The sequence below is a fragment of the Amblyomma mixtum genome, chromosome 7 (genome assembly GCF_055824585.1).
Source record: "Amblyomma mixtum isolate Tamu chromosome 7, ASM5582458v1, whole genome shotgun sequence".
Classification (NCBI taxonomy): domain Eukaryota; kingdom Metazoa; phylum Arthropoda; class Arachnida; order Ixodida; family Ixodidae; genus Amblyomma; species Amblyomma mixtum.
Window position 1 is genome coordinate 85,734,527 of NC_143018.1, and position 18,324 is coordinate 85,752,850.

Genomic DNA, 18,324 nt, shown 5'->3' on the forward strand with positions numbered 1-18,324 from the left:
TACTGAGAATGCGCTGCTGTAACTTCTTCTTCATCCCAAGAACATGCGGTGAGTGAGTGAGTAGAAACTTTATTGATTTATAAGATTTAGCCTGCGGTGGAGGTCTTCTTCAAGTCTTCTCTTCAAGTCTTGAGGTTGCCTCCTAGCCTTGGGTGGTCCCCTAGTCCAGGGCTCCACTGAGTCTGGCCACCTCGCTTGCGTGTGCTATGAGTGCCCTTTGGGCCTCTAGCTCGCAGCTGGTGAGCCGGCTCTCCCATTGCTCCGCACTTGGTGTGTACTAATTCACGAGCTGGACGCGGTGATGCCGATGAGCTGTTTTTGCATCCTCACAAAACGTCATGTTATATTTAGTCTCCGTTCTGGTGGTCGCAATGTGCGTGAACACATCCGTGATGGAGCAAGAGGGTCTAAAAACTGCCGAAGTTTTAATAGTTGGGCTAGTGAGTACTGTAGTTTGGACATAATCATAGAATAACAGCGCAACAGCTCCAGGCCTAAGAAGACGCACGGAAGGGCGGAAAGGACGAACCAAGTGCTGTGTCCGTCCTTTCCGTCCTTCCTTCTATTTATCATCCTTGCACCGAAGCCGTTGCGCTGTTCTTCCATGAATATGTCTCAAAAGCTAGAGCAAGCAGAAAAGAACATGCCATCCTGCCAAGGTCGAAACGCTAAGAAACGCCACTGGAGGCTAAAAAAAACGGCTGGAAATTTCAACTGGCGCTCGCATATTAAGAATAATGTGCTTAAAGGAGAACATGCTCTGGGCCAGTTGACACGAGTAGGCAATAAAAACGGCGGCATGCATCGCCACACGTTACTGCTTCTCTGTAAGTAAGGTCAATGAGAAACCGACGCTCGAATTTGGTTTTGTCCTGTTCTGTGGTAAACAACATGCTTTAATACTCTTTGTCACTAAGCGTGCCCTACTCCTCCGCCTCGGTCTCCTAAAAACCAGCTTCGAACGCAGTGCTTTACCTGGAAGCCTGTATCCTCGATCTCAATTACCGCTTCCAACTTCTCAGGGTGTGATATTTTCCTCAGACCCTTTGGCCAGTCTACGCTGAACAGCGAAAGGCTTTCGGAAATAACTATATGCGGCTGCTAACCTTGATAAGACGTCCTAGATTGCCCTGCGCTTTTCTTGCCGTATGGTATGGTAGGTTTTTTCAATGCGATAAATGCACTACGATGGGCAACTTCGTGGAAGGCTTCGTATTATTTTATTACGCCTGTCGTTTTGGACGTGGCGTGTTATGCCACAATACACGGGAGGTTTTTCATTTCAGCTTCCCCGAAATGTTGGCACCACGCAAGGATTTCGTTGCGGGACCTTAGAACAGGCAGCCGAACGTTAAAATTACTGAGCCACAGCAGCGCATATATTCTTCCAGTGTGTTTCGCGCTAACATCTGCTATCTATTAAGAGGTTGACTAAACATTTTTAAGCATGAAATGCTTTTAGCCCCCGTTGTCGGCAGTGTGGTGACGTCACGCCGAGACCGAGAGCCATCATCCGGGCACTGAAATCCAGTCATCCTGGCACTGAAATCCAGTCATCCGGGTACTGAAATCCAGTCATCCGGGCACTGAATTCCAGTCATCCGGGCACTGAATTCCAGTCATCCGGGCACTGAATTCCAGTCATCCGGGCTCTGAAACGAGAACATCTGGGCACCGTACGAGACTTAACGAGATTTAACGAGACTCTCTAAGCCCTCCTACGCGACCGGCATGCAAGCGCCGGTTGGTCTCCAAACGAAACAAAAAATAACTGCTGCCAGTGCCTTCTCAATGTTTATCAAGATATCAGTGGAGCTGTGGGTTTGATAATGCACAGAATTATAATTTCCGATTTCTAATAACGCGTGCAAAAAGCACATAAATGCCACGTTACACTTCGTTGTCATACGTGATCTCTTAGGGGCTTCGCGCATGGAAGCAAAGCCGCGCAGGCGCACAGGGGCCCGGGGGGAGAAGCGCTGCGTTCAAAGGGCAAGGCATCGCGCCGAACGGGTGGTGGCGTTCCTCCCTTCCTTTACGGTGCGGTTCGGGTGTCCACCGAGATGGCAGAGAATTACTACGCCATTTCCTTTCCTCAAAAAACCTTGCGGTCAAATGGCAAGGCATCAAGCTGAACGGGTGGTGGCGTTCCTCCCTTCCTGTACGGTGCGGTTCGGGTGTCCACCGAGATGACATTAGGCCCGTAAACATTTCATGCTTACTCTACTCTCGTTTACGGGAGAGGCAGAGATTTTTTCCCCATATTTCTGTAAAACGTTTCACTTTCAATAATTAGTTTAGATTGGTCACAGTCGCTCAGCGGCTTATACCCCTTAGCGAAAAAGAGGATGTGCTAAAAATGCATTTCAAACGTATTGTATTAATTTCATATTTATTTCGCATTTTTTTGTCCCTATGCTTGAAGTGCAATACGAATGCTTTCTAAGTATACTAGGAATAATATTTTAAACGTTCTTAAATATACGTGAAAAGTACATTTTTGCCCGCTTAGCATATTTATAATGCATTAAAAATATAATAAAAATATACATTAGAAATATACTAAAGATATACATTTAATACATTAAAAATGTGTTTACTCGGGCTTAAAAAAAGGCTACTGGGCGGCTCCATGGAATGACACGGGTTAATTCATCAACTAGAGAACAAATCGTACACGGGTATTTATCATTAATCAACAGGAGTCTGATATTATAAGGTCACGTGATTGAATGGGAACGGCAGATACCTACATACAGCATACCAAGACGATAGCGACACAGCAAACAACAAATACTACGACAAGTTGTTGTTGTTGTTGTTGTGACTGAGAGAAGGATGAAGAGGAAATTGCACGGGCCTGCTACTGGCTCTAGCCAAGCCACCACCGCTGCCACGTGCAGATAGAGGAGCGTTAAAAGATCAGAGGAAAGTTAAAAAGAAAAGAAAAGACGCGCGTCGCAGCAACAACTGCGTCCGCCGGAGCGGACGCTGTTCAAAAATAAGCGGCCGAAGCCGCGCTCGCCGAAGCGAGAACAGATACTCCTCGTGGCCGAAGCCGCGCTCCCCTACGACAAGCGCTAAGCTTGGCTTGCGGTATATATACCCAGCGAAAGCGACGCACTACATTGCACGGTGATGCCTTTTTTTGCGCAAATACTGTGGGCTTCCAAATTATCGCAGAAGTACCCTACTGGTCGCGTTCGAATCTGGGATTAATTGAGAACGGAATTGCTTGTTGAAACTTGCGTCAGGCACAGGTCAGGAGTCGAACTGTCAACCAACAGATACATGGGCGTGTAAGGGAGCCGGTCTGCCCTGCAACACGGGGTCCTTTCCGCTGACTTATTCGGACCCAGAAGTACCCAAGGCGCTTTTGCTGGTATAATGCTATCACGTTCTCACACGGAAATGTTCGAATGACATTGAGTGGAATGGCATTCGAGAATAGGAATGACATTCGGACTCGATGGACTGCCGCGGTGCTGCACGACACTTTCGAAACGCATTCGAAAGCCTCAGCTCGTTTTCAGTGTACAGCGACGACGACGACGGCGGTCACACTAGTCCGACAACGACAGTATATATCACGCTGAACAACAGCATGTAATTATAGTGAAATATCTAGTTTACTATAATATGATTCTAGAGGGACACGTTTTTCAGGCCAACGACACCGACGAATCCGGTCGGCGGACGGTCAGCCTTGTCGGCGGCTGAGCGAGAGCACGGTGATGAGGCGGCGGTGTGTGTATGCTCGCGCTTCTAAATGAGCGCAACGAACGGCTATATTTCACGTGTGCATACCTGAACACTCACCAGCGATAAGCGCTTGCCAAATCAGTTTCAATCGACGACGGCTCTGTTCCCTTCCGCGACGACTAGGCCCAGCGAGTTCGCAGGGTTGGATCTGTGATTTCGGCGGTTGTGACGAGCGAATCACAAGCTTTAGCGAATGCAAATGGTCACCAGGTGTAGTTTTGGCAACAGTGACCTGAAATCAACTATTGCTTACATCGCAGGGCACGCGTACGATGAACGGGATTCGCCGGTGTGACCCAGACTGCCGAGCCGTGCTTTACGGCCAGCAGCAGTCGTCGCCGTCGCTAGCTTGTGGATAACAAGTTAGGCCGTTTCAGTTAAAGCGAACAGTCGCCATACATACTTCTGGATAAAGTAGTTTAAAAAAAAGTACTGGTCACGTCGGAGAAAGCCGGGACAAGAAGCGAGAAGCGCCAGTCCTGCGCGATGCCAACAACCCGACTTTCTCAGGCGTGCGATCGCATCATCGCTTCCCACACATTGTAGCACTCTGCCGCCGCGGTGGCTCAGTGGCTATGGTGCTCGGCTGCTGGCCCGAAAGACGCGGGTTCGATCCCGGCCGCGGCGGCTGGAATTTCTTTGGAGGAGAAATTCTAGAGGCCCGTGTACTGTGCGATGTCAGTGCACGTTAAAGAACCCCAGGTGGTCGAAATTTCCGGAGCCCTCCACTACGGCGTCTCTCATAGCCTTAGTCGCTTTGGGACGTTAAACCCCATAAACCAAACCAAACATTGTAGCACTGCGTAAACAATCACGAGTACAACCAGTAAAAAAGAAAACAGATTGTTTATTAGAACCAAAGCGCAGACTTCGTTTTATGTTATGTAAACAAGCGATGTAAACAACAGTATGAGTGCAGTCGTCCTCATCGGCGCACTCCCGGGGAAATTTCATGCTGACGCGGTTAATATTCATTGGCGTAATATTATCTTCAAGCACTCCCTTAGACAAGAACACGTGTAGCATCGTTAGATGACATTCGTCTGGAAGGCATTCGAAGCGCCCGTGTAGCAGGGGTATAAGTGGTGATCACCTTCCTGCTAGAAGTTACCATAAACGAAAGGATGACAAGAAATGACGTTTCGTTGAAACGTCATTTCGAGCCCTAGATTGTTCCACGGTAGCTTGAAGTGTAATGCAAATATGTTTACGCGGACAACCCATTTGTTAGAATTTAAATATACTTCAGACGGATTAATTGCGTATTTACGAAAGTACACTCTAAATAGATGGCCAGCACCAAAATGCGATGTCCGGAAACTCGATTTTGAGCATTAGATTGTTCAACGACAGCTTGTAGTGCGCTGCAAATATGCTAATGCGGACTGCCAATTTGCTGGAATTTCAGCGTTCTTTGGACGAATTAATTACGTATTTACGGAAGTACACTTCAAATACATTGACGACACGCAAATGCCATTTCCCGAAACACGATTTCGAGCACTCGACTGTTCATGGCAGCTAGAAGTGTGCAAAGACGTTTAAAAGGACTGCCCGTTTGTTAGGATTGAAATATATTTCGGATGAATTAATTTCATATTTACGAAAGTTCACTTTTAATACATTGACAAGATCCTAAAACTGCATACATATACGTTTACAAGGGCTGCCCGTTTTCTAGAATTGAAGTATACTTTCGATGAATTAACTTCATATTTCCGAAAATACACTTTTAATACACTGACAAGATGCTAAAACTGCATGCATATTTTTTCATGTATTTGAAAAGTGCTCGAAGTATGCTTTAAGTGAGGTATTTTTGGCACATTTTAAAAATATATTTCGAATACCAAGCATGAAATTTCAGAAACGTATTTCCTACATATTTTTAGTGCATTCATGAATACAAAATATGTTTAAAATACATTTTAAATAGACCTCCGTATATTCCAAACGTGGAATTTCTTTGGAGGAGAAATTCTAGAGGCCCGTGTACTGTGCGATGTCAGTGCACGTTAAAGAACCCCAGGTGGTCGAAATTTCCGGAGCCCTCCACTACGGCGTCTCTCATAGCCTTAGTCGCTTTGGGACGTAAAACCCCCATAAAAAAAAAAAAAAAAAAAAACTATTAGTTTTTGCTAAGGGACAGCCGGCTCATAAACACGAATTCGCGGCACCGATTTGTGCCACTGAGATCTCTGTGCTGGTGACACCGAGCATCTCAGAACCCAGCAGCGGCCGAGTAACTATGAAGCTAGGAGAGAATTTTTGGTGCATTAAATTACAGGCACTCTTTGTGTATTTGGCGTTGTAGAAAAAATTGACCTGATTTCGTGACAATTCCACGTGCAGCGACGATGTTTTATAAATTTGCAATGCGCGAAAAACAACTCAATAAGCTTTCAAATGTGGATTTTTGATGTTCGATAATTTCAGTCACATTGCCGATAAAGAAGTTAAAAAACAGGGCTCACCTTCGATTTTTGAAAGACTTCTATTTTGCAATACAACCTTGCCTCTAAAAATAAATAATGAAGTTGATAAATAAACAAACGTAAATAAACAAAAGTTAATTGACGCTGTTCTAGTTAATAACTGTCTAATTATTCGTCCATATAAGGTACAGGTTGTCCGCCTTGCTGTCAGTGGAAATGTGCATAGCGGTAGGGTAATGAACCGGTTTCTTCCCCCTTCATACCAAACAATTGCGGCCAGGAGCATTTTTGAACAGGAAAGCGTTTATGAGCGAAATTTTTTCGCAATTGTAAGATTTCACTATGAAGATCAATATATCCGCAGATCTTCGTACGGTAGGCTTGTTATCTTTTTCTATTAATGTTTTTGCTAACGTCAAACGCGTTCCCCATTGCGTTTGTATGACAATTTTAACTGCACCATGCGAGCGATGGAAAAAATTGAAAAGAAAGATTTTTGCACACATCGGAAGAATGGATAATCGCCTTCAATGTATCTATAACAGTGCCTTACAGTTTTCAGACATCCAAAATTTTGGCAAAACAATGCGAACATAAACCTCGCCTTTCCTTCTCCTCTTAGCGTCGTGGAGAAGCAAACGAAGCTTTCTTTTTTTAAGCTGCGTCTTTAAGAACATTTTTTTCCTCTCCTGCCGGCGGCTCGCTGCTCTCCGTAGAATTTGCTTGGAGATCCCCTCGCTCGGCTTGGGCTTCCTCTATCTATTCCGATTCTCTTATCCTTCGGGGCAAGCGCCAAGGGATATGCCCTGAAACCAGTGTGCGATTCTATTCACGATTATATAATTTCATCTGGTAGATTCCTCTGTTAGAATGTGAATTCACAACTTTTCTTTCTCCGTATTTTTTGTATTGTACAAATTCTAGCTCTACGTCCCAAATTTTAGATTTAATTATACTCCATTGCCTGTACATGAGTACGTTTGTATCCGCTATGCACCCTGGCCAATCCCCCGCTGTGGGTATGTGCCATTCAGCCCGAGGACATCATCATCATCAAGATTTCCTTCGCACTATTGTCATCACATTTATGACTCGCACGATGAGAACCAGTTAGACATCAGATCAGGCACAAAGGCGAAATTTTTTCTCTTGTTTAGTCGCTCTGCTGCAGACTAGGTGTGACAATCACTAGCATTGGACAGCTTGATTCAGAATAATATTTTGAAATAGTGTTTTAATATTCGTTATTGTTGTTGAGTTGGTTGTTTATTTTGTTCCGTCAAAACTAACTGCCCTGCGTGAAGAAGACGATGAGGAACGGAGTATTCCCAGGTCCCTTGTTCCCTTGCCAAAGTGACAGGCAGTGTGTTTCTTCTCCCTCTATCCACAGCAATTGATTCTGAGGAGATTCGCAATCTCGTGAAAAAGAGAGTACCCGTAGGCCGCTTCCTCTGAGCACCCGCTCTGGTGTTACTCGGTGAGTACAGACCAGGTTCATCAAAGCGTCTTAGAAACGCAGAATATGCCTTGTTCTCGAGACGCTAGCCTGCACGCCAAACAAAAGGCTACGGTCATTGCGTACCCAGCGATTGGGGAAAAAATCTGTGGTTCACGTTAATGCTCGGATTCGCTAAGACTAAAGATGACTTAAAGGTTCTTCGTGCGAGCTTCTCTTCAACACGGACCGTCGGTAAGAAACACCAGTAAGGTACATCTTTCGGGTTGAACGGTGTCGTTCTCCTAACCGTATGGCTCGGGCCCGCACTTTTAAAACTTGATAGGGATGCCAGACAGCCACGGGAATCCGTAATGGATAATTTCAGTACAATTCGCTCTCGTAGAATTGCTGCAGGATGTATTTTAGGTAGTGCCCCCCAGTTAATATTTTGTTAAATTTTCTTTCAAGCACGCACATTCCATCGCCGACTAAACTTCTCCTAGCAGGCGTAACTCAGGTCGTGGACTGAACTCGCCTATGGGCGAACGGCAGTGACTCGATATATTGGGCTGAACATGCTGTTCCTATACCGCCACTTGCTCTTGATAGCCCATCACAGAAGTCTAAATGTAAACAGCGACTTGCGAATTACATCTCTACATAGCGGTAGGAATGAAGTCTATGAAAATATTTAGAATCCTTTAGGTGCATTTCTTGCACGTTTTATCAGGTCCATATTATGGGCAGTTTTTGCAGCTTCTGGGTGGTTGTGGTGAAAACATTTATTAGGAATGAACAGGAGGTATGTTTGGAACAGCCCGTAAGGGACCGATCCTTAGAAACACTAGGTGGAGGTCCCTAGTATGGGACCCCAGTGACGGTGGCCCCCGCCCGGGAGCGCCAGACTAATGCTTGTTGGGCCTGTAAGTCGTGGCCGCCGAGCAGGGTCGCCTCCTAGTCCTCCCGGGTTGGGTTGGGGATGGGGGGAATAGCGGGGTTGGAGGGGCAGGCCCACACCATGTGATAGGTGTCAGAAGACACTGCACTACAGTGTGGGCAGCTGCCGCTAAAGGAGGGGTCAAAATTTTTTAGCGCTGCCGGGCACAGCAATGTATTGGTGAGAAGGCGGAGAAGAAGCCGCTCATCCGCCTTCTTCAGGCCTTTACATGGGCTAGGGTAAAGGTGATGGCAATTTTGATAATATGTTGTAATATCTTTGAATGTATAGACCGGATTAAAATCAGGTTCCTGCTCGGATGGGGAGGAGCCTGGTGAGAGAGCGCGCGGGCGACTGCGTCTGCTGCCTCGTTGCCTGCCAACCCCTGATGAGCAGTTTCGCTCAAAAACATGCTGACACGAAGCCTTGAGGTGTAGTTCCTACTACAGACGTGAATTAAACCACTTAGATAATATGACTGCGTGCACTAAAATGCTTTTTTTGTCTATATGCGTTCCAGGATAACTTGGTGGACTGAGAAATGCTGTATAGAGGAGCACACTTCATAGATTTCTGCCTCGTGGTATGCTTTAATAAACAGCGACTATTACACTATAAACTATTACACTTGCTTTCCAGGAATCGTGGTTCCAGCCACGTGCTGAACAAACGACCTCGTCAACACTACCATGACTGAGCTGCTTAGTCGTCGAGGCATGCGCAGCACCTAACTCCAAATGAAAATCACGACCGGCACAAGCGATATCTGCTGGCTCTTAATCTGCGAAAAAGTTTCAGCGGACAATTTCAGATCATTCTCCAATTTGTCTTGCATATTTGTTTCAGCAAGGGCCGAAAAATCAATCTGCCTTCAAGGTAACAGAAGACACGCGAGGCCTCTTCAAGTGCGGAGATGGGCACTTGCGCCAGCATCGTCTCTGCTCTTCATGTGGTTGATCACTTAAAAGAGAGCCTCCCTCCCGGGTCCCTTATGATCATCGTTCCCGTCTTGCTGAGCCTCATCTTGAACAGGTGTGGTACGGTTTCACATGCGCTATTGTTTCTTTTTTTTTTTTTGGTGGGGGGGGGGAGGGTTAGAAAAAGAAATGGCGCCGTATCTGTCTCACATATCTTGGCGGACACCTGAACAGCGCCGTAAGGGAAGGGAGGAAGGTAGGAGTGAAACAGGAAAGAGAGAAAGAGGTGCCGCAGTGGAGGTGTCCGGAATAATTTCGACCACCCGGGGATCTTTATCGTGCACTGACATCGCACAGTACACGGGCGCCTTTTGCGTTCCGCCTCCATCGAAACGCGGCCGCTCTGGTCGGATTCGAACCCGGGTACCCCGGCTCGGTAGACGAGCACCTGAACCACTTAGCCACCGCGGCGGGTACATGCGTGAGCTCCTGTTCCGAAATGTGGCCCTTTCGAAAAAAGTGTTTAGTATATTTCTGAGATTTTGTTGTAAACGCAGAGTATAAGGTCTGACATTGCCAGTGACTGATTTGCTGAACTTTGACGCAAAGGCATTGCTGACTTTTCGTGCTGTCAGTTCTTAAACGATGATCATTTCGTGTTCTAAAAGCAACTTTGAGGTTACGCACATATTCTTCAGTTGTTTGGCACATCTAGAACATTAGGCAAGTTCGATGACTCTAGCTAATATTTGGCAATATAGACTTCATTCACAAAAAGGAAAAAATAAACCGTCCAGGCAAAAAAATAGAAGTTTATTGTGGATGTAAAATGAAAGCTTTAACGCAGTCACGAGATCTTTTTTTCGTCAGTTTCAGAGAACTATGCTCAGTCATATTGTTGGCGTCAACATATGCCTGCAATTTTCTCCTTGTTTGTCGCTCATCGTAATTGCGATGTTAAGAAAGCCGCTTCTCGTACTGAACAAAAGTGCTTTCATAGTATGTCAAAAGATACGTTGGCGTTCCTTTAAGCAGAAGCTACGCCAGTGAAGTAGCCTTAGCTTTTGGGTTTTTCTTCTGCTATTTTTATAAAGCACATACTCTGCGATAAACAACAACCGTCACTGGAAACTCTCCACAGGAAAATGGAGGGGAATAAGAACATTACTGCGTGGAATGTTATGTATCCGTAGCCCTGCAGACAGCGGGCACAAAGGAACATGTTACGGTCTACGATGCTTTAGAGGTAATTTAACTTGAGCGCTTGCCTGGATTCTCTGGAATAATTGAGAAAATGCTGTCAATTTTAGCTCTGTTCTGCTGAGTAGTAAGCACAGCGGTGAAGTTGACAGGCGGTGCCATCTGCCCATCCAAAATGCATCCCACGCAAACAGCACGTGACCGACGTGGATAGGCAAGTTCGATGGTTGCTTCATAGCCCGGCAGATGGCCCCACCTGTCGAATTGGCTACTCTGCTCACTTCTCCCCAAAAAGGAGCCACAGTCAACACCAGTTCCTCAATTATTCAAGCAATTGCCATTATTAAGTTACTTATTTACCAACGTCGATGATTATATGCTTATCTAGGCCGAACACGTAGGGGTGGATGAAGCCGTATTTTTGGGAGGGGAAATTATGTTTTAAACGAATACAGCCGTGTTTTTCGCAGCGGAAATTTCGTTTTAATCTGCGTGTTAAGTATAAAGAGTTTGCACGAGGGCCTAGCACCTGTAGTCGCATGAATGCGACTGAAGTCGACTCCATTCGACGTTTTCAAAGACAGTGCAGAAACGTTGAGGAAGAGAACAGAAAACGAGTCATGCCTTTTCTTCTCGAAACCTGCTCTTTCTCTTCGAGAAGTCAACTCAAGACGCATTCTGGCAAAGTGAGCGCTTTTGGGTGCATAAAGAATGACATCATGGGGGGAGCTAAGTGTGCACCTCCTCTCCATGTTGCGAGTGACCTTTCCCCAGGAAGCGCCACACTCAGGAGTCCAGCCGTCCCGTCTCCCCCATGGCGTCCTGCAAGTTCATTACGCCTTTCCGGGACGATGTCCGGCGGAACAGAAGTCGCACCGAAGAGGACGCACCGATCGGTCGTAAGTTGTCCTCATGCGTTGTACGGCAGATTAAAATGCTTGCTGGTGCCGTTATTGATACTGGCCTATAAAGCAATAAATTGATGGGCTCAATTTGGTGCTCCGTTTTGTTGCGTAGCGCCGTGGGATCGAAAGAATGGGATGCTAAGAGGGGCAGGCACTGGCATTAAAAAGGCTAAGTTCCAACTTCTCCCTTCCTGCCCCGTTCACTGTCGCTCTGTGTTGTTTTTAAATAATTACCACGTGAATTTATACCACCTGGCCTTCATAGAATGCGGGAAATGAGGGCATTCCTACCAAAGGTCCTGTAGAACGCTGAGAGGCAATAGATGCTGACGAACTCCGTAAGCTGGGCAGAACCACAATCAAACTGCGACTCAGATCAATAGAAAGAGATATGATTTTATTCCCGCAGTAATGTCGTTTTTCCATTTCGGTAGGAGGATTAAACGTCCTTGTCAAACGCAAATCTAGTTACATATATAAGATCATACCCTTCCATGCACAGAAGGTCGGTTCAAGATAGTGCATGGCATGGGCCCCATCCACGGGAAGGGCTGTAAATGCATTCTTTCGCCAGGCTAGGGCCGGGTCTGGGCTTGAAGTTGCGGGCCTCGGTTATGCTAAGACCCGCACATGCACGAGCCTGTGTCAGGCATTTGTCCTCGGATCGTGTACACTTGCGGTGTTCTAACGGAAAACAGCACCCGTGATGCGGGCTACGAAAATAATGCAGTTACCATTTTTTATATTTATTCGTTTGGTTTCTATCGTTGTATTCACGCGAGGAATGCTACGGAGGCTGCTTTTGTTTTTATTTTTGTTTTTATTTTTGTTTGGCGCTAGGGAGGTCGGGAGAAATGAAAGAAGTCAGAGTTCGGGAGGGCTTAACTTCATCATATGTAAGCAGAGTTTATGAAGCGTCATTCTGAGTGCAATGTCCATGGAAGACCGGATGCGCACGCTCGACCACGTTGAATGATAATTAGGCAGAAGTTTGATGGCTCTTCTCAGCGGCTGCAGAGCAGCGGAAAAAGACCATTCTCCCCGGATCTGAAATGCAAAATCAAACAGCTCGTGTGGGAGCCCTCTGGACTGTTGGAAAATGGCATTAAGCAGTAGGAAATTATTAAAGCGAATTTATTTTTTTCGCTGGCCTTGCCATAAAGCCAAAGACCGGAAAATTTCATCTAATGTCATTTATGTATAACGTGAGCGTTAATTCTCTCGGCGACTATTTCACCGAACTGCTTCCGTTTATAGCCATTGAAAAGAGCGTCTTTGCCAGCCTCTTAAGCGCTTAGCAATTTCCACTCGCCTACTTTTCCGCTTATGTTCGCCTGTATTCTTAGTCCCTAAATTTGTCTGTTGCATAATCCAGCTAACTGGCCCAGGTAAGGCCTATGGCTAACCTGTAACGTATCCTCGTTACATACCGAGGATACGTATGTACATGTTTTCCTGTTATATATAATACAATTGCCACAGCAGATATGTGATTGCCCCGTTGATTGTTAAAATCAACGGGGCAATCACATATCTGTTGGGCAATCACATATCTGTTGCGGCAATTCTGCGAAAGCAGTTGGATTTACACTCGATTACTGCTTTCATCCTTTCTCTTTAATGAAGGCTCTTTTTCTAAGCCGGGGCTTCATACGCCCGAAAGAATTCTTTTGGGGGTGCGGGAGGGCGGAGGCAGTGAAAGTTCCATTGAGGTATAGTCCCCTATTTATCATTACAACGCATATATTAATTTGCGTGGCCGGAGCCTATGGCCTATGATTAATATAGTGACATAGAGATACAGATAGCCTGAGCCGCTTTGGGACTTTAAGCCACCATAAGCATGAAACATAAACATGGAGGATGGTATGTCTCAGGAGGAAAGAACACTTAGAAGCGTAGGTGGCGTCTCAGAGGTGCATAATCTACATGCTGGCTTCAGCACCACTAATTAAAGTTTCTTCTTTAGATGGAAAAAACAATAATCAGGCAGGCGTTGTGAATTCTTAACAATAGAATATTTTCCTCGTCAGTCAAGTCTGATCTATGCGTACCCTGCAGTTTTAGCCTAAACCAAATAGACACGGTGACATTCGTCCATTGATGTCTCAATATGGAAGCCTTCAATGGTTGAAGCTTGCACTTCAAGTAACTGCGAGTTAGTGGCTGTTTAAGATACGTGTCACATTGCGGCTAAAAACATGTCATACTATGAAAAATAATTCAGAAATGTTTAGCCATCCACATAATCTTGGTATCAATATGAAAAATTTGAAACATTTAAAAGTGACATCACAGTGGAGGCACTGGTATTTAGTGCAGTATTTAGTGCTTTTTCGAGCTGTTGCGCTCATGTCATTTTCATGCTTTCTAGTTCTAAGCAAAACTTCTTGTTAATGTTTTTTCTCGCGTATTGTCTACTTATGTACCATTGTACAGTCATGAATTTTAAGAGTGGGAACACGGCAGCGCGTGCCCGATAGCCTCGAACCCTACTCGTGGCGATACGCGGCGGCCGCCTTCATAAACGAAGTGGAAAGGGAGTTGTGTGCTTCGGCTTGCAGGAAGCAGACAAGGCGGCATAGCCCTTGCCACCAAGTTGCTAAAAGCAGCCGCCGCGTAGCGCCACAAGTAGGGCTTGAGGCTACCTGGCATGCGCTCCCGAGTGCACGCTCATAAATTGCATGACTATGCTCGTAATTCATTTGTCCATGTAAATGATGGTAGAATCTGTCGGATACTTTTCTTATAACCTATGACCTATTGAACACGAAAAGAAGCTCGTTAAATAAAGAGCCGTGTTAGTAAATGTGCACACACAGTGTCTTTCAGTTTGAGTGCAACTAGAGTTACGCTTATAGTAATTTTTTTTACCTCCAAACAAAAGTAATCCTTCCGCCTAAACGACACTTAGGCAGGCGTAACACTTTCTTATTTTTCGCAGCGCCCCTCGTGCCGACGCAGAAACGAGAGCTTGAAGATTCTCGGAGGGCACAGCGCTGTTCCTTGCACAAGTTCGACAGGCATCGCCCCAGAAGAAGCAAGAAGGAGCCGGCTGGTACTGGCAACTCCGGAAACCATGGTGCCAGTGGAAGCCAGGAGCAACAGCGACCACACTCGGCGCCAGCGGGAGAATGGTTGGCCTGCTGCGATGAAGGAAAGGACAGCAGGTCGCCATCGTCAAAACCTGGCGGCAACGGGCTCCACAGACGGCCAGGCCGCGGAAGCAGTGCGAGTCAAGAAAGCGTAGAAGTCGCCAGACGCCTCTACGTTGATGACCCCGAAGACAAGGGTCTGATAGCAGACCTGTCCTGGGACTCGTTTTGCGTCACTGACGACAGCCACCTGACCGGAACACCAGAGACCTGTGAGTTAAGTCAAAGCCTCCTCGATTCCACTGCCAACGAGATTAGTCGGTTTCGATGAATAAGGCCCTCTTACTAACTTCTCGTTCGTGCTCCCATTCGCTAGCCTTCATACCTGCTCGATGAGTGTGTCCGAGGCTCAACAGCACCCCCTAATTAATAGTGGGGTGCCACGGGAAATGGGCGAACAAATTTTCTCTCTCTCTCTCTTCGCCAGGCGGCATTTCATAAAGTATCTTTTACCAGATATGTCAGCAGCTAGGATTATGACGTAATCCACCGTTTCCTGTTAGTAATGCCACATTGTGACTGCGAAATGAACTGAGTCATCTGAAGCGCTCCCAGTGCGAGGCTAAGTATGTGGCTTGCAGTAATGCAGCAAAGAAATCACCGGCTCAGTAGGATACGGCTACGGGCTAGTTGCTTAATCATGGCGCTCTAGAGCAAAACAGGCATGGAATATCTTCTGCGAAGTAGTATTTCTGCGCTATCTTACGTACACACTCGTGGAAACCGCAGGGCTGATGGACATCAAGAACCACTTTCCTGAGCGGATGAACGTCATGCCAGCTGAGCCGCATGCTGTCGCCGAGGCTGATGAACAAGACATATCTGGTCGCCTTCGCGGAGAACACTGCATGTCAGTAGTTGCGAAGCTCGAGGTCGAGACCACTGGCGAGTCCATTGGTGACAGAGCGTTAGCTGAACTGCTCGAACTCTGCGGGCAGAAAAAGGAGGCTACGTTCCGTGATGTCTTGCAGGAACTGTAAGTGCACTTCTGTGATGCTCGATACTGCAGCGCTCTTAAAGGGGAACTGATCTTTGACTTTTTTTTATTTATTTATCGTTCGATGTCAATATGAAAAGCACCGATCTATTACCGCTTTTTACGGACAGAGTGGCTGCTTTCGAAAAAAGCAGATATTATGAAATGGAAGAGCTTAAAACCTGAAAAAAGGTCGGCCCACCACCCCCAGTTTTCGCTATTCACTGCAGTGGGCTCAGAAAATGTTATTTTGGCACGGATCCCTAACACTAGTCTACACTATACGATTCCCTTCCAGACTGGGATCACGGAATGCCTTTCGGTCTTGGTCACATTCTCAATCGGGGGGCGGAAAAAATGCTACTCATATTTTGTCAGCTATAAAAGCATTATTTTGCTGCCGAAGAAACATTCAGGTAGCTATAAGGAGGCATGAATGGATTTGTGCTAAGAACAAAAATTCTATGGAGTTCTCCTCAGTGTTTCTTTAAGGTCGGACGACAGGACGCGACGAATCGCTGCCCACGTAGGTCGGCGTGCATAAGTTCTGCCGTATCGTGCCCCACCTAAATGAACCGTCGCGGGACATTTCGTCTCCGCTGAGACTCGCGAGTCATGCTTTGTCCGAGGACGAACACGGTGATACCGTACGGTCGCCACCACACTTGTGTAGCACAATAGACCAGCCGGTTGTGTTGTGCATTCGTGACATTTACCGTTGTGTGGTCGGTCCGGTACAGGGTTCAAAGACATCAAGATTACGCACGATTCATGGGAGTCTGCATGAAAGATAGTCGGTTTTTGAGCCCTTGACCACTTGTAACTGACACAAATGTACTCCCAGTTGGCACCGTTCGAGCGCTCAAGACAGCTGTGTGGACGACTTTACAAAATTTGTGCTCGCTAAATTCGCATATAGGTTATCAGGACACTGGAGCGGGAGAGCCCTCCTGGTTAAACTCGAGCACCTAGGGTTGAATAGAACGGAGAGTTGAACTAGTTGGTACATACTGCTGGGAAAAAACATCCCTGAGATGAGGGACAAAAAAAGAGGAAAACAACAAGACCGGCGCTGACTATCAACTGAAAGTTGATACATATATACAAAGTTGGTCATACGGCTGGGAAAGAAACAGCGCTGAGACGAGGGACAAAGAAAGAAGAAGACAATTGATGTATCACTATGGCTTTCGGTGTTGCCATGCGCTCTTGGTTGTCGAAGGAGTATATTTTTCGTGTTGTTTCTAACAAACATTCAATTGATAGTCAGCGCCGGCCCTGTTGTCTTCTTTCTTTGTCCCTCGTCTCAGTGCTGTTTTTTCCCAGCACCTAAGGTTCTTTTACATGCAGCGAGATATCAGTATAGGACAGGCTTTTACATCTCGCATACACTGTGTTGCTCCCTCAGCAGTCAAAATCTAACCCACGACCTCGTTTTTAGTGTACGTCACTTCGTGAGACACTGTATTGCCTGTGGCCGGACAAAAAAACCTAAAGGTATTCGCGAGGCCTATTGAGTCGCTTAGACGCCGAGTGTCTCGTAGATTCTTCTTCGACTTCACCGTAAGCGAACAGGGGGGCTTGCGTCATTCGCTGGTTGGTAGCGCAGAGGGGCGATCATCATAAATCAGGAACCAGGTCACAAGTCATATTATGAGCGGATAATTTTATTCACCTCTTTTTTTAACAGTGTTTCTCAGTTAAGCAACGGCGTGTCCTTATTGCTAGTCCAGGCTAACTAACCCGTTGAGTCTGGTGGCGTTGCGAAAAGCGAAAACGGCGCTAAATACGACACCGACAATGAACCTGGTTATAAAATACAGAAAATAGACATAATATATGACTTACTTCTTCGATCATTAGATTAAGACGGAGAAGGAAAATAAACGTGGTTAGAGCTTAATGAGGTTGTCACCCGGTGTACAGTAAGACGACACATGCGATAGCGCCTCTGTCACTTTGGTATACACATTTCTAGTACTTTCGTATTTCATGGTGCGGTGGGAAAAGAAAAATAACAAAAAGAAACTCCAGACAAAAGACATTCCCATAATATTAATACAGAGACACAAGTGCCATTGTGTACAAGAAAAAAAAACAAAGAAAGCGCTCGTAACACGGCTACTCTACACGAACAGGTTTATTGCTGCGTAATAATAACTAGAAAAGGGAGGTTTCATATAGAAAATATCTTAGGATATTTGAGTGGCTAAAGCTCTCTATCTCAACTCTTGCATCAAAGAATTGATTAAAGAGTTTTGGAGGTTGATATGTTGCCTTGAGACTGTAATTACTGCAATTATCATTCCAGTAGAACTCTCACCATTGCCGTAATGTTGGGCACGCTGTCTCGTGTCGGTGAAAACCGCGCAAAAATTTTCCTGAAGTGTAAAAACTTCCTCCCCAAAGTCTTTCAATCGCTGATGCCAGATAATTAAAGGGCGCAGTGACACATAGCATTTCTTCTATTTCATTATTCTGCAAACAACCGTGAAATAGCGCTTGGACAATTAAACGGTGACAAGACTAATTACGCCAGCGAACCACTCGTGCAAATGAGCAAATGCCGCGCATCCGCACGCAGCGATCCTCCATAGAC

At 46.0% G+C, this 18,324-nt stretch overlaps 1 protein-coding gene across 1 annotated transcript in view; it reads left to right on the plus strand.

The window, feature by feature from the left end:
• Positions 1-9,485: 9,485 nt before the first annotated feature.
• Positions 9,486-18,324, plus strand: part of LOC149336701 (uncharacterized) — a 37,502-nt gene continuing 28,663 nt past the window's right edge. The window contains exons 1-4 of the mRNA XM_089554213.1: positions 9,486-9,604; positions 11,464-11,588; positions 14,539-14,961; positions 15,479-15,725. Of these exons, the coding sequence (XP_089410339.1) occupies positions 9,486-9,604; positions 11,464-11,588; positions 14,539-14,961; positions 15,479-15,725 (914 nt within the window). The remainder of the gene's footprint in view (positions 9,605-11,463; positions 11,589-14,538; positions 14,962-15,478; positions 15,726-18,324) is intronic.